Source organism: Gallus gallus, chromosome 2 (genome assembly GCF_016699485.2).
Source record: "Gallus gallus isolate bGalGal1 chromosome 2, bGalGal1.mat.broiler.GRCg7b, whole genome shotgun sequence".
Taxonomy (NCBI): domain Eukaryota; kingdom Metazoa; phylum Chordata; class Aves; order Galliformes; family Phasianidae; genus Gallus; species Gallus gallus.
In genome coordinates this window covers 19362922-19377376 of record NC_052533.1, presented here as the reverse complement: position 1 = coordinate 19377376, position 14455 = coordinate 19362922, and the positions used below count along the sequence as shown (strand labels likewise).

Sequence of the window (14455 nt, the reverse complement as noted above, 5' to 3'; positions counted from 1 at the left end):
TCACTTGCCCTGGATGAAGTGCTGTTAGCTCTGATGCAGCACTAATGGAAATTTGGAGTTTCTTTTGAGCTGTTTTTCTGTAGTGTAGCTATAATTTCTTCTCTACGCCATGTTCTGACTTATGTCTCCAAACATTTTCAACTTTCTTTTTAATTAAAAATGTATGTATTAACTGACAATGTCAATGTTTCACTCTATAATGTCATTGCTTGTGGGAAAATGAGGGGCAACTACACAAATATTCAATGAGTTTCAGATCATTCCATGCCCTGTCTGCAGTAAAACTCATTATGTAACAATTATCATTTCAAGGAAAATATTAGATTAGCAATTTCAGTTGTAACTTACAGTTTAGTAGGAATCTCATTTAAAATCAAATCTCTTCAGGGTTTGGGAGTTTTCTTCCTTTTTTTTTTTTTTTTTTTTAATCTGCCTTTTACTGTATCTCTTATTTGTATGAAGCTGATGCTCATAACAAGTAACTGGAATTTTAAAAAGCCCTGAACACGCAGATATCCTTTGAGCAGTCCCAGTTTCATTCGGTTGGTAACACTGAAGACCACAGGCGCGTTGTTCAGCTGTGACTGAGCAGTTCTGCTCCTCACTGTCACTTTCAACACGGTCACTGACAATTCTAGCAGTGTGTACTGAAGTACGTTGTCACTACTGTTAAGAAATATTTTTTTAATCTTGATTTCATATCTGAAGAACTGCAATATCTAATCAGTGAAAGCATCCATAACATTTCATTTCTTTCAGGTATACTTCCTTCTGATCCTCCTCAGGATATTGGAAGATGTCCTCAGTCAGGTCACATAGCTTGGATTCCTTTCCGAAGCCACTGCTATTACTTCAATCCCAGTGAAATGAGCTGGGTTCAGTCTGTGACTCAGTGCATTCAGTCAGGTAGTGATTGCTTTTATTCAAAGTTGGGATCTCAATCTTGACATAAAAAAAATCGCTTTTGAAAAATCTTGACAATGTTGCAAAATCTGTGTATATTAAAAGAACAAACGAACAAAAAGAAACATTAATGTCTCATGGTTCACCATTGATGCTGTTTACTTATCACTTACTTTCAAATTAAGGTGATTAGTTGCCTTTGGTTTAATAGGTTATTTATTTTTCTTACCAGCTCTGCTTATTCCTGTTTTTTTTTTTTTAGTTCATCTACAAAATTTCTATTTTTAGTGAGATGTAAAAATGGATTAACTTATCTCTATCCCTATCTCTACTTTTTCTGTATCTCTCCCTATGCAAGAGTAGAAGCAAATACTATCATAGCAATTACTTATTTCTAAGATGTGATGTGTGATCGGAAGGGTATTGTAAGCACTGCTTGAGAGCCCTCACTTCACAGATGGGCTTCACTTCACAGACTGTAGAGCCAGGTTGAGAGCAAATGCCTTCCTCCCTCCTTCTGGGGGAGTCTGGCTCTGGCAAAGACCGTGAACTGCTGCTTGGCCATGTGCCACCTGCTGAACCACTTTATTATACCCAGGAACCTCATCCTTGCTTCAGGAGGCTATGAAGGAGAAAGGGAAGCACTGTTCTGCCCAAAATAACAGGTCCTTTTATTTCACATCCCATTAGATCCTCTTAGCTCTCTCCTCCTCCACTTATAGTTTGCCTCCGCTCACTGCCAGAAAAATTAATCCTGCAGTTTGAATTGCAAATTTGTTTGCTGAGCACTTTTACCTGCTATGTATCAGCCTGTCAAATCAATTAAGAATAAATAATCACTCATAGTATTTATGAAAAATAACATCCAAACACTTGAAAAATATTATGGTGGGTTTTTTTTGTTTTTGTTTTTGTTTTTTTGCCTGATGTTTCAAAATCATCATCCTTTCGTTCTCACCCATCATGCTTTTCATGTCTTTCATTTCAGGCAACGTCACTGACAGCCTGTGCTGTTCTCCTGTGCTACTTTCTGGTCTCTACTTTAACCCTTCCTTACCCTCTGCCATCAGGGAGGGGATTTATTATTAATCTTGTCCTATATCTGAGCCTCTAATTTTGGCTGACTTCTATGTTAGGGAATACCTCCAACTGTCCTCTCCTTTCTTTCTTATGTGTGACAGGTGGAATGTTGACTTCTGTAGTAGACTTGGCTGAATCCAACTTCCTGGAAGAACATGCAGACTTATATACAAGCAAGACAAGTGGCTTTTGGATAGGATTATACAGAAATATAAATGGTAACTATTCTAATTTCTATATATGAGCATAAATAGAATTCATTAAATGCATGGAAGTATGATTTAGATATATTGTTGCTTTTGATGAACTAATTCTAGGTAAAGAGTCATCAAAGACAAACAAAAAATAGATTTAAAAATTATTGGAAGTTTGTTCTTCTAAACAATATCTGTAACATGCTGTAGGAAAAAAAAAAAGTTTGCTTGGCTCCAGTGAAGGTTCTTGGCTATTGCCTGGATCTATAAAAGGGTACGTGCCTTCCTGCAAGCACAGCCCTGCCTGGTCTATTAGAAGGAATATTCCCACCTGCTTTCTTTGTGCTCTGGTTGGGAATGTCCTCCAGACTCCAGTCTGCTCCTTGCTGGGCAATGCCTGCACTGCGGATGTCTGGCTGGAGCTCTGTCAGGCTTCACTATATGGAGAAAATAAAATAATAACACTGAAAAGCAATGACACTGTTTTTAAGGAGAGAATTAGAGAAAATGCATTATAAAATAGTCACAAAGTGACGAAAGTGGTGTCACTTTATTAGGCCTAGTAAATTAATCAATAGAGGAAAACAAATATTAATGAAGATCTTTGATGTGTGATGCTTGATATTGCTGAAACATTTGCAACACCAGGGCAGCTGCTCTGGCAAGACAACAGTGTGCTGGACTTTGTCAACTGGGGTGAAGCAGAGCCTTTGGAAGAGCAGCATGAGAATGAATACTGTGTGCAGCTCTCTGCCTCCTCCGGGTCCTGGAATAGCATCCCTTGCTCCTCCAGAAAGGGGTTTATCTGTAAGACACCAAAGAGTAAGTGACTAATTCAATATACGCTTTTGATGTTTATGGTATTCTATTAGTAGTAGTAACACACAATCTTTATTATAAGAAGCACACAAAAAGTCACATAAAATGGTTTATTTATGGACTTTTCCTTATTGCTTGTTTCAACATTCAGAAAAAATGTTAAACACATTGGTGCTTCATAATGTCTTACTGCATTATAACTTCAGATTTTCTCACATGTAATGAATTTTCAATTTATAACTAAAGAGGATGAATGTTTTCTGTAAAATTATTAAACTCTTTGTGGTTTTGCTCCCCTCTGATACACACACACACACACACACACACACACACACTTTCCTGCAAATGCCAATCCTTTGCTACAGAACAAGATTTGTATCAATAATTTGCTTTTCTTCCTCTTTCTGTACTGTTACACACTGTTCCAGCAACAGATAGATGAAGCAATACCATTTCAACAATAACAGAACGGAAGCAGAATCCAGAGGATGTATAGTGACCTTTGAAAATAGTAGAAGTGTTTTGGTTAGCATTTATTTTTTAATGTTGTGTTTCTATGTAATTGAGCACCATCTGTTTTGGTCAGGAAGCAGAAATATCAGAATACAGTGAGCCAAGAGCCATGTGGTATTTTTGACTTTAACTATTAATTCCACAGAAGAAAAAAAAAAAAAAAAAGAAAAAAAAAAGAAAAAACAACAGTACTATTTCCTGCTCTGTTTTGCAAACCCAGGTTTCGGGGAGTTTCCGAGGTCCTGCCCTTTCTCCCAGCAGGGCAGAGCTGCAGCTGGTGAGGAAGGCAGCTGTACACACTGGTAGTGATGGCAGAGCATTTTCAGAAAAGGAAAATTCCTCTTTTGAGGCAATTCCTTGTTTTCTTTGAGCAACTAGAGAAAAAGTCACTGCAGAAAGTGAATTCCTCCTTACCAGCCATAGCAGAAAGCACACACTCAGCACCAACGCTTATTTTGTTGGCTGGGTTTGTTAGCAAATGGTCCTTAAGTGCAATGCCAAAACAATGCCAGCACATATCCCTGCTGCCAGGCTCTCCAGCAGAGTGGTTTATCAGAACAACCAAACATTCCACTACAGAGAGGAATGCCTCTCCTGCCTGCAAACAGCCCAGAGCTCAATGTGCACAGTGCTTGGCTCCTCATGCCTACAGCACTGAGCACCACCCCATTCCCACTGGCACCCAGCACTCTTGGCTGCGCCTGCGTGCGGGACATCTCTTTCTTATGGTACCCTCTTAGCACAGCTGGGAACAACTGCATAGGAAAGTCTGAGCCTACAAACGTGGCTGCGGATGCAAATGGGTTGTGGTACATTAGAATGCACTGGGTCTCATAGGAACTGCATGCTGTCCGGGAGGGTTGTCAAATATCTTCATCAAATGATCAAGCTGTTTCTGGCCTGCTGGCATGTGGACGCAGTAAAGAGGACTAGATGGATCAACCAAAGGAGAGCCTGCCTGACAGTCAGAAGTACCTGCGATTATTGGAAAAGAGGCAAGAAGAAGGCTTAAAATGCAAAATGTGGTTTAATTAGAGTGAACATCAGGTTAAGATCATTCATACACTTTCATCTTCATTAATTTAGCAATCATGCTTCTAGGAGAAGCAATGAAGTAACTTAGATGTGTAGGTTACTTGGTCTTTTGCTGAGCATGGAGCTCTCTGGATGGAAATGTGTTTTTGACTAAACATCTGTCTTTCTTTTTGACAGCTATTCCTGAAGCAGTTGCAAATGTGAAAGGTAGTCTTTATTTTTCTTTCCCAATAGTTTCAAAGAGATGTGAAAATAAATACTTGCTTTTAATGGATGGGCACTTATAATTTACTTGATTTCTATATATTTATTTATGTGGGCTTAATTTACTGTTGCCATTGAATTCACTACCAGCATCACTTAGCAGTACCTGGGAGACATACAGCATCTCAGGAAAAGTAAATGCTTATGTAAAATGATCTTCCTCTGTTTTCTTCTCCTTTTGCATTTGAAGGTAACTGACACAATTTACACCTTACTAGATTTTCTAATGTAATTCTTATCATGAAAAAGCATACAAGAGTATTTACATCTTACTGACCACAGCTTCTTTACCAAAGAGAGCAGTGGAAGAAGGCTGGGGATGTTGAGGTTATCTTCCACTTCCTTCATAAGCTTGGGTTCCTGATTAACACCACAGTAACTAAGGGGAAACTAGACTCATATTTTTTAGAAGTTTACATATTTATTTATGGATATAGGTCGACCTACTTCTATTTGCTTTATATTTATTTACAGGTGGCCGAAAGGACAATGATCAGAGCACTGTTTGGATACTCCTTATTCTGGTCCTCGTCATTTTAGTAGGCATGGGCTTCATGGTTTATTTCTTCTTCAAGATCAAAATCCAGAGTGAGGCTGAACGAGCAGTGGGGCAGCAAAGCATGCTGCTGGAATACAGCAGTGCCCTGGACAGAGAGAATGATGAAAATGATCCTGCCAGCAGCAAAGGAGGAAGTGAACGCAGTGACGTGTAATGTGATAACACAGCTACTCTGTAAATCAAAGCTTAAAAAGTAATCTAGCTAGAATCAATAAATCTTAGTAAAAATTACATGCACCGGCATACAATATGAACTAAAGCAGCAATTATTCTTTTGGTATGGGGTAAGCACTATAGAGGTATGCATCTGTAAGTGAGATACCTGTCCTTCATCATGGCTTCAACCCTACAACTGAATATTTTGCATCAACTATGAGACTATAAAGGATCTGTCTATCTGTAAATAAAAGATCAATATCTTACGTAATGGTACTCAAGTGTTGTTGAATTAGCATATGGAGATGTTATACAATTGGTAATTGAATGTGTCATTAATCTTAAGAGAGAGGCTAACAGGAAGAAACGTGAAAACAAGGAATATAACGAAGAAGAAATATAAATAAGCCATAAAATAACATAAGTGACAAATAAAGCTGGTAGAATCTATTCCTGCTTTTATTTTACTTGGCAGCTCATTTTTGGATGTCTTCTCTTATTATCCTCTAGCTCTCTGACTAAGCTGAAGGCAGGACACCGTGTCCATGCCTCTCCTGAGAAAACACAGCCGAGCAAGGAGGGGAGCATAGAGCAGTGCCTTGGCAGCATACTGCCTTACAGGATTACTGTGCTGTTTGTTGTCTATAAATTCCATGTGTATGGCTAACTGCAAAATGAAATGAAAACGATATCAAGGATTTCCAGGGAAACAGACCCTTCAAAAGCTCATAAGAGCTGTATGAGAGGTCACTGAGGAGGAAAGATACCCATGACATTGGACTCCTGGCTGGCAGATGTTGCTGTCAAACAAAAAATATTGCAGAGGTCAGGGAATAAAGGGCATTCTGTGTTTGAGATATTTTTACTGAGTCCCCTTCATCTTACACATTTTTTTCCTTTGTATAAATTACAACATATACCCACATTTATCTTTATTTAAATACTGACACTGATTTCAGTCAAGTGCTGCTTGATGGCCAATGATATACCCTACACAAACAAAAAGAGTAAGCAAATGAATAAAAGCTCAATAAATACAGTAAGTAATGTCATTATAATAGTCATATTTTGATAGCTGATATTGGTAACACACCTCTGTACACTATAAATGGTTTTCTTCTCATACATTAAGTGACACTTTAGCTTTGCAGAATATATTGTGAATTAGTCTTAATAACAAAGCTGCAAAAATATGAGAAATTCTGAAGGCGGTTTCTGCTGAATATTGTTCCTTCAAAACAAAGAAAGGGTGTTGTTTATTTTTTTTACACCATGGCTAAGTTTGATTTCCTCTTAATAAATTTCCTCTTAATAAAGGGTTACATCTAATTTCTTTGAGATTATTTCTTTTTGTCTGACACTTGGTGCAAGAAACAAATTTTTAAGTGTTAAAATGCATTAATACTTTATGGATTAAATACTTTTGAAAGGTAGCTTTCAAACTGTTTTGCTGTTAAAATCACTGGTTAACAGAAAGATTTGTGAAGATTTGGCTAATTTATATTGGCTCTCCTGAGCCAAATTCATTGAGTGAAATTATGGCACTGTATTTTTACCCATTTGACAGTGAAAATGAAGTTTCAGATGCAAAGTCCGAATTCTGTATTTATTTATTTATTTCAAAAATATCACACGTGACGGGATATGTCTTTATTTAGCATCAAGTTTTCTCTTTCAACCAAAACTCTCCAATGCTGAGAAGGACCCAGCACCAATTGTTCCTTTGAGATTTCTACTGCAGCAATTAATTTCAGCTCATCTCTTTGTGATTAAGAAGAAAGGAATGAAATACTTGACTTCTGCAATCTTAATTTTCTTCTTTTTCGTTACAACTGCTTTTCAGACATCTGGTGAGTCGTTGTCTTCTATCGCCTGCAAAAATAGATGTGAAAGTGGGAGTTTTTGTTCTCTTGCTCTTTTCTCAAATTCTTAAAGATGTTTTTATGTGGCTATCCTGCATGTTGTATTCATCCTAACTGGAGTGGTTCTCAGAAGTTTAGGAATGATGCCGGTAAAGATTTTGGTTCACTTTTAAAATGAAAGGAAGATCGGAACAGGGCAAAGTTGGGAGTCAGAGGTCAGGACAATGGGGGCAATAGCTGAAATTTAGCACACTACAGTATGCTCTGAAGTAGTTAGATGTAATAATTAAAAGATTTAATCCAACTTACAGCTTTCAGTTTAAATGGGTAAGGAAAGAACTATGTCTTAGTTCTTAATTTAGATTTGAAGAAGTGAAACTTTCCTAAATTACTAAACTGGTATAAGATACACTGGATCTTAGGAGACCTAGAGCATTAAATGCAGGTATGACAAAAATAATCATGAAAAGTTCATTAATCAGACTTTCTTAAGACACTTTCTGTCCCATTCTCTACTATATACCGACAGTATCCTAATATCCTACCCCATCTTAGGAATTTATTTCTGTGTTTTGAAGGGTATTTCATAGTCCCCTCTGCAGTTACTGTCTTGGACAAATAGCAGAGGGATGCTACATCTCTGTTCACTGCAGGAATTAAAGATATGAAGTACCAAAGGGCAAAGCCTTGCCCTGCTGTCCCCTAAGACCTAGGACAGTCCTTGTAGATGAAATTTCTCTCCCTCATGAACCAAACCTAGTGGGAGTTATACACTATTTGACATTATGAAAAGCAGGCAGTTCTGTTTACAGGAAACTGAATAACAGTGATATATGTTGACAGGTGCACAACTGTGATGTAGATAATCCTTATCAGCAGGACCCATGAGTCATGGTGGAGTACTAACTTAGGCTGCTCATAATCCTTTGGGAGTGTTAACTATCTTGTTTAGTGTTAGTGTACTATATTTCCCCAGTAAAGCACAGAAACACAGACTCATGCATAGTATCTTTACCACCATACACTGCTCAGTGCTTGTTCTTGTGAAAATTTGCTTGGAATTTTGTTATGCTTAATTGTATTGATTTCTTATGATAAATGTATAAATGAGAACGCACTAGAACAGGGCAAGAGTACAAATCACTGTTCCTTATCCTGAAAAAATAGTAGAACATGCCAATTACCAAAGAATGAAGACATCACAGGAGTCTTACTCATTAACTGAATTAAATTCAAATGCAATCAGTTGGAGATGTATGTAAGAAGATTTAAGTATATGGTGCACAAAGTGATGGCAAACTTCTGAATCTTCAGTGAGGTTTCTTTCAGAAATTGCTAAAGACATATATTTCAGGATGCATATGGAAAAATAAAATCCATCATAGTCATGAAAATTCCATTATACTGATGACATTTTGGAAACAATGTCATAAAATAATTTACTTTCTCTTGTTACCATGTACTGTATTTACATGAGTTGCATGTATTTTTCTATCTCAGAAGAAAAAATCTTGAAAATGCTGTCTGACTTTTTGCAAAAGTGGCTCAGAACTCCAAGTCCCATAACATGAGTCAGCAGATCAGTGTAGAAACATCAGCAGAATACACACCTTTTCTCATAAGCTCCCGTTACTATTTGTTCACACATTAATTCTTATTATTTTGTTTTACAGACAATGAAATATTTTTAATATATAATGAGGATAGTAAACTGTGCCTAATCGCTCAGAGTTCTCATGCAGTGAGAATAGCTGCTTGCAACAAAAACAGTGAATTACAGAAATTCAGGTGGGTGTCCGACCACCAGGTGATGAGTGTGGCATTTGCACAGTGTCTGGGAGTGCGCTACAAGCAAGACCAGGCTAAAATTTCTTTGTATCCCTGCAACAAAGAAAGTGAATTCCAAAAATGGGGCTGCATAAACTCAACCTTGGTAATCCATGGAGAGAACTTATTTCTCAGTATTGGTAAAAGAAAAAAAGATAATATTGTACTGGACTCAGGATCAGGTACGATGAACAAATGGAAGATCTTTGGAACCACGGATGACTTGTGTTCTCAAGACTATAAAGGTAAAGCTTGAAGATTAGTCCTCATAGTGTCTTGTGATTGTTTGCCATCACAGGCAGGGTCCTTTTATTTCTGCTCCTCATCATCTAAGATCAGCTGCTCCCCATGGAGCAATGGTGAAGTGGAAGACAATCAGTTCAGACAAGTCACATTCCTCCATCCTAAGACACAACGATGCTTGGCTTCAAACAGAATACAGTATATGTGCAAAAAGTTGCAGATTTTTATTTACTTTCAAAACAAATGAGGATCTAGCCTATTTTTTTTTTTTAATTTTTAGCTTTAAACTAAGCACTTTAGTTTATTTAATTGGCTGGTAGTAAAATACTAGTTTAGCTAGTTTTTTTTTTTTTTTTTTTTTTTTTTTGCTAGTACCAGTAAAATATTGTTAACAATCTTGGATAAAAGGCAAAAAACCTTTTAATACTCTGATAGTAAATGAAAACAAATAATCCCATACACGCTACCATTTTGTTCCTCCCCAAGATTTCAGATTTATAAAAAAAACCACAATAAACAAACAATTCAATACATGACTAATTTATAAAGGATGGCAGGAAATTAACATACTTGAAAAAAAAATGCTATTTTTAAAGAATTGCTTTATGTGACAAAAACGGTTCCTGTTTATAGTACAAAATTGTCTTATTTCCAGTTGTTACAGTTGGTGATTTCATGAGACAATGATAAATTGCAAGATCTATGCAGAGCTTTTGTGGAAGACTGCTGGTGGCAGTAGGTCCCCAGTTGCACTAACATAACACGTAAAATGCTGTCTCCACAAAATTTGTGGAGACTAGAGATAGATAGAGATTCTCGTACCAGTGCTATCATTTCTGTTTTATCCCTGTAGATCTATTTACGCTGCTAGGAAACTCCCACGGAGCTCCATGCACCTTCCCTTTCCAGCTGAGTGGGAAGTGGTATGCAGGCTGCACAGATGCCGGCCGGTTGGACGGCTTGCTATGGTGCGCAACGACCCCCAGCTTCGACACCGACCACTTGTATGGGTTCTGTCCCACTGGCAGTAAGTCCTAAATGCTGATGTAGGTGCTGTAATACAACACTATTAGGTAAATACAGCAATATTGGCATGATGTTACTAACATAGAAGGGAAAACTATAGTGGTTGCATTATTTTACTAAGAAATATATATACCATATCATAATTTTCCTTACAGAAAAAAAATAATTCCTGAGGGTCTGCAGTCAAGCTGGAACTGCTGGGGTATGTCATTAAGCAGCTAACAACCGGTAGGAGACCAGTAGGCTTTAAATGTGACTATATTTAGCTGAAGCATCTGAAAATTGAGAAGCTATTCAGAGTCTAATTATCCCAGTCTTATTGCTTTTTGTGGTATCAGTAGTATAACTGTTTCTACCCATGCAAATTCCTGTTCTATATCACGAGGTTGATAAACAGTTCATGGGAAGAGGCAGTTTTTTTTCCAAAAAGCAAAAATGAATAAACTGTCTCACAGATCTTACAAGAGTCACCATTGAGAACTTTCTCCTGTCATGCTTCCTAACTGATGACTTCTCCATGTTCTGCCTCATGATCTACTGAAAGCCATAGGTAAATTTATGTGCATCTGAGAGCAGAATGAAGAACATTAAAATATGTAGTCACAGACGATAATGAAAATGCTGCCTCAGTCCTTATTTTTCAGTGCTCTACCATAGACCCATATTTGCCATTTGATAGAAGGGAGAAATCCGATTCTATTCATTATCAACTGCCAACCACTAACATGTTTTTCACTGACAGTACTGAAAATGATTTCCTGTTGCAATTTTGCTTGCAGTACCTTAAAAAATCACAAAACATTCTTACTATATAAATGGGAATGCATGGAAAAGTTGGCATTATATAATTGTTGGAGAGTATAATCAATACTTGGGTCTCGAATTAAAAAAGATTGTTCACAATAGAAGAAAACCAGCAAAAAACACAACTGAAAATAAAGAAAACATTTCTTCTGAAGAATGGCTCAAGAAAGCCATTTTTCTTGACAAAAGAGAATGTTAATGTACAACTTATTAGTGCATATCCAGGGAAAAGTTTTGCTAACAGACAGCTCTCAGAAGACTAGGAGCTGGGATTGTTCAGTTTGGAGAAGAGGAGGCTCAGAGGAGACCTCATTGCACTCTACAGCTTCCTGAAAGGAGGCTGTGACAAGGAGGGGTTTGGCCTCTTCTCCCAGGCAACTGAGAGGACCCAAGGAAATGGCCACATGTTGTATCAGAGGAGGCTTAGGTTAGACATAAGGAAAAACATTTTCTCTCAGAGAGTGGTCAGGCACTGGAATGGCCTGCCCAGGGAGGTGGTGGAGTCGCCGTCCCTGGCAGTGTTCAAGAGGCATCTGGATGAGAAGCTATGAGATATTGTTTAGTGGCTTGTAGTAGCAAGGGTAATGGGAGGACAGTTGGACTAGATGATCTTCTAGGTCCTTTCCAAACTTGATTCTATGATTCTATGTTTCTAAAACAATTTCTAAGTTAAAATGATCCATGCAGTCTAGAAATAGGGCATACATTAAAAAAAAAAAAAAAAAAAAAAAGGAATTAATGATGGCATAATTTAAGGAGAAACGTTTCCATAATTGGAAATATTTTCATTTCAGTCACATTTCAACCAAGAATTCATTCAGATATAGCTTATGAGCTGCTGCAAATGTTTTCAGAGCAGATAATGACTAAGCCAGTTTTCTTGTTTGTTTGTTTGTTTTTTAATTGATTTCTTTAGCCTCCTTTTTTTTTACCTGAAGAATATTGGATTTGGCAGAAAAAATGAAATTAAAGAATCAAAGTTCACTTCTGTTAATATCAGTGGCAAACCCCCTTTTACTTAACAAAGGCCACAATAACTGATGGGCATGTTTTTTTTGGAATTGAGGCTTGTTTACCCAAAATGTCCAATTTCATGAGAAATCTTGTAGTTAAATGTTGTTATAACATTTCGTAAGATGTTTTTAACAAGCTGCAGTATTAAGTCTTCTTTCTCTCACATAGGCAGTGACAATGACAAATTTTGGAGTATGGATCCTTTGACAGGAACCTTCTACCAGATAAACTTCCAGTCAGCTCTCACGTGGCACCAAGCAAGGCATAGCTGCAAGCAGCAGAACGCAGAGTTATTAAGTGTAACAGAGATACATGAACAGATGTATCTAAGAGGTGAGCAAACAAGCAGTAAAAAGAGAGTAAAATAGTGAAAAGAGTGTTAAGATTTCTTGACTGGTTGCAAACATTTTGGTGCTTTAATCACATTACAATGAGTATATAATGTAATATTAGTACCTGTATTGCCAGAGAAATATCAAAATTACTGTAAATTATGTTTTTTAAAAGTGGAACTTACAAAAGGTGTGGAATTGTTAGTTTAAATTATTTTTATTTTTGATAATAAATTAAGAATTTCCGATTAGTTAATCAAGACTTGGATCAAGCTCAGAAAGCTAATGTAGCAGTCCAAGAGAAGGGCCTTACAAAAGGGTAGTTACTATAGTAAGCAGTAAGTATATGGCTTTTGTGTTAAGAAATCAGTGTAATTCATGAAGACCTAATGAAGTAGATTTTTTAAAACACCACACAAATTTTATATGAAACACTAGTGAAAAGCTAAAGACTATTTCTTCATGCACAGACTGTGTAGGAAGAAGGCCCCTGTATTAACTGCACCAAACTTAAATGAATTTGTAACGTAAATATTAACAACTACAATTAAATGTTTTAGTTTTTGAAGATTACTGTTTACACATAACAGTAGAATAGCCTTAAATTCAGATAAAGTAATACGCAAACTAGTCTTTTGCATGCCAACTGCAGAATGGAGTCTCTGAATGTATTACTTTTAAGCACAAATTCTGTACTGAACTTCGAAACTTCTAAGCATATATTTACTATCCTCCTCCAAAATTTGACACTGCAGAGAATTTAATAATAAACATCATTGGAATTCCAGTTCTTTTTATTCCCTAGATCTGATTGACAGCAACAGATCGCCTCTCTGGATTGGATTGAACAGTTTGAATCTCCACAGTGGGTGGCAGTGGAGCGGTGGTACTCCTTTCAGATACTTTAACTGGGCACCAGGTAGTAATCAGTGTTGTGTTTTTTTCAATTAGTTTTTGGAATTCATCTTTCCTGACAGAATATTGAATGTATATTAACTACAGTCCTTTCACATCTAGTGAAAGTCAAGGAAAGCACTAGCTGAATGGCAGTTGTATGGGAACTATTACATCACAGCCTGAACCAGTGATAGAGCACCTGGTGAAGGGACATTGCCAGTCCTGGGAGCACAGGTGGAAGCAATTCACCCTGGGTCCACCACTCCCTAACCTCATTTAAGGGCTGGCAGCCACAAAGGATGCATCTCTACTCAGAGATTGCTTTTGTTGGAGTGTTGGGTGGGACCTGATCCTTGGAAAGTGGTAGGCAATTCCTTCTTTATTGTTGGATTGTGACCTCTGTCTTTCTTGTGCAGTCCAAGATGCGTTTAAAGTAGCTATATCTGCTATTGCCTGTCCTTACAGTAGCGTACTAGGACTGCCTTCAAGTCAGCTGAAATCTGCATTTCCGGCTCTTGGAGGGTTATCAAACACTTAACTTGCAAGGACCCAGATGTCAGTGGGCTCAGTCCTCAACTTCTACACTTTTCCTCCTTTCTTCCTTCCTCTTTAAAATTTGAGAGAGACTGTAAATAGAATTCATTGGCAGTTCATCTTTGAAGGTCTCCTAATGGTTGTCATGGTAATAGTTGAAGCAAATGCTGAATAAATGTGCATATACTCCAATTTTGGCCCTCTCAAAGGGTCCCTGTGTCTTCTGGTTTTGTCTGGCACAGCAGATGGGAGGAAAGCCCAGCATTAAGTTTAGTAGAGGGCCTTCTGCTCAGCTAGTGCAATGCCTTGCAGAGAAGAATAACAGTTGGCTTTCAAGCCAAGCATCCCACGCTTCTGGAGTTCTTATATTCTCTCTTTACACTTACAGAATTC

At 37.5% G+C, this 14455-nt stretch overlaps 2 protein-coding genes across 3 annotated transcripts in view; both read left to right on the top strand.

The window, feature by feature from the left end:
• The window catches only part of LOC771876 (macrophage mannose receptor 1-like), a 31021-nt gene extending 25048 nt beyond the window's left edge, over positions 1-5973 (top strand). Inside the window, 5 exon segments of the mRNA NM_001318433.2 lie at positions 760-906; positions 2085-2201; positions 2826-2999; positions 4722-4751; positions 5283-5973. Coding sequence (NP_001305362.1) covers positions 760-906; positions 2085-2201; positions 2826-2999; positions 4722-4751; positions 5283-5521 — 707 coding nt within the window. The 3' untranslated portion in view covers positions 5522-5973.
• Positions 5974-7199: 1226 nt separating this feature from the next.
• Positions 7200-14455, top strand: part of LOC428421 (macrophage mannose receptor 1-like) — a 37818-nt gene continuing 30562 nt past the window's right edge. For both annotated transcript variants that reach the window (XM_040686159.2, NM_001319010.2), the window contains exons 1-5: positions 7200-7373; positions 9059-9457; positions 10309-10482; positions 12468-12632; positions 13437-13550. In XM_040686159.2, coding sequence (XP_040542093.1) covers positions 7307-7373; positions 9059-9457; positions 10309-10482; positions 12468-12632; positions 13437-13550 — 919 coding nt within the window. In that variant the 5' untranslated portion in view covers positions 7200-7306. The remainder of the gene's footprint in view (positions 7374-9058; positions 9458-10308; positions 10483-12467; positions 12633-13436; positions 13551-14455) is intronic.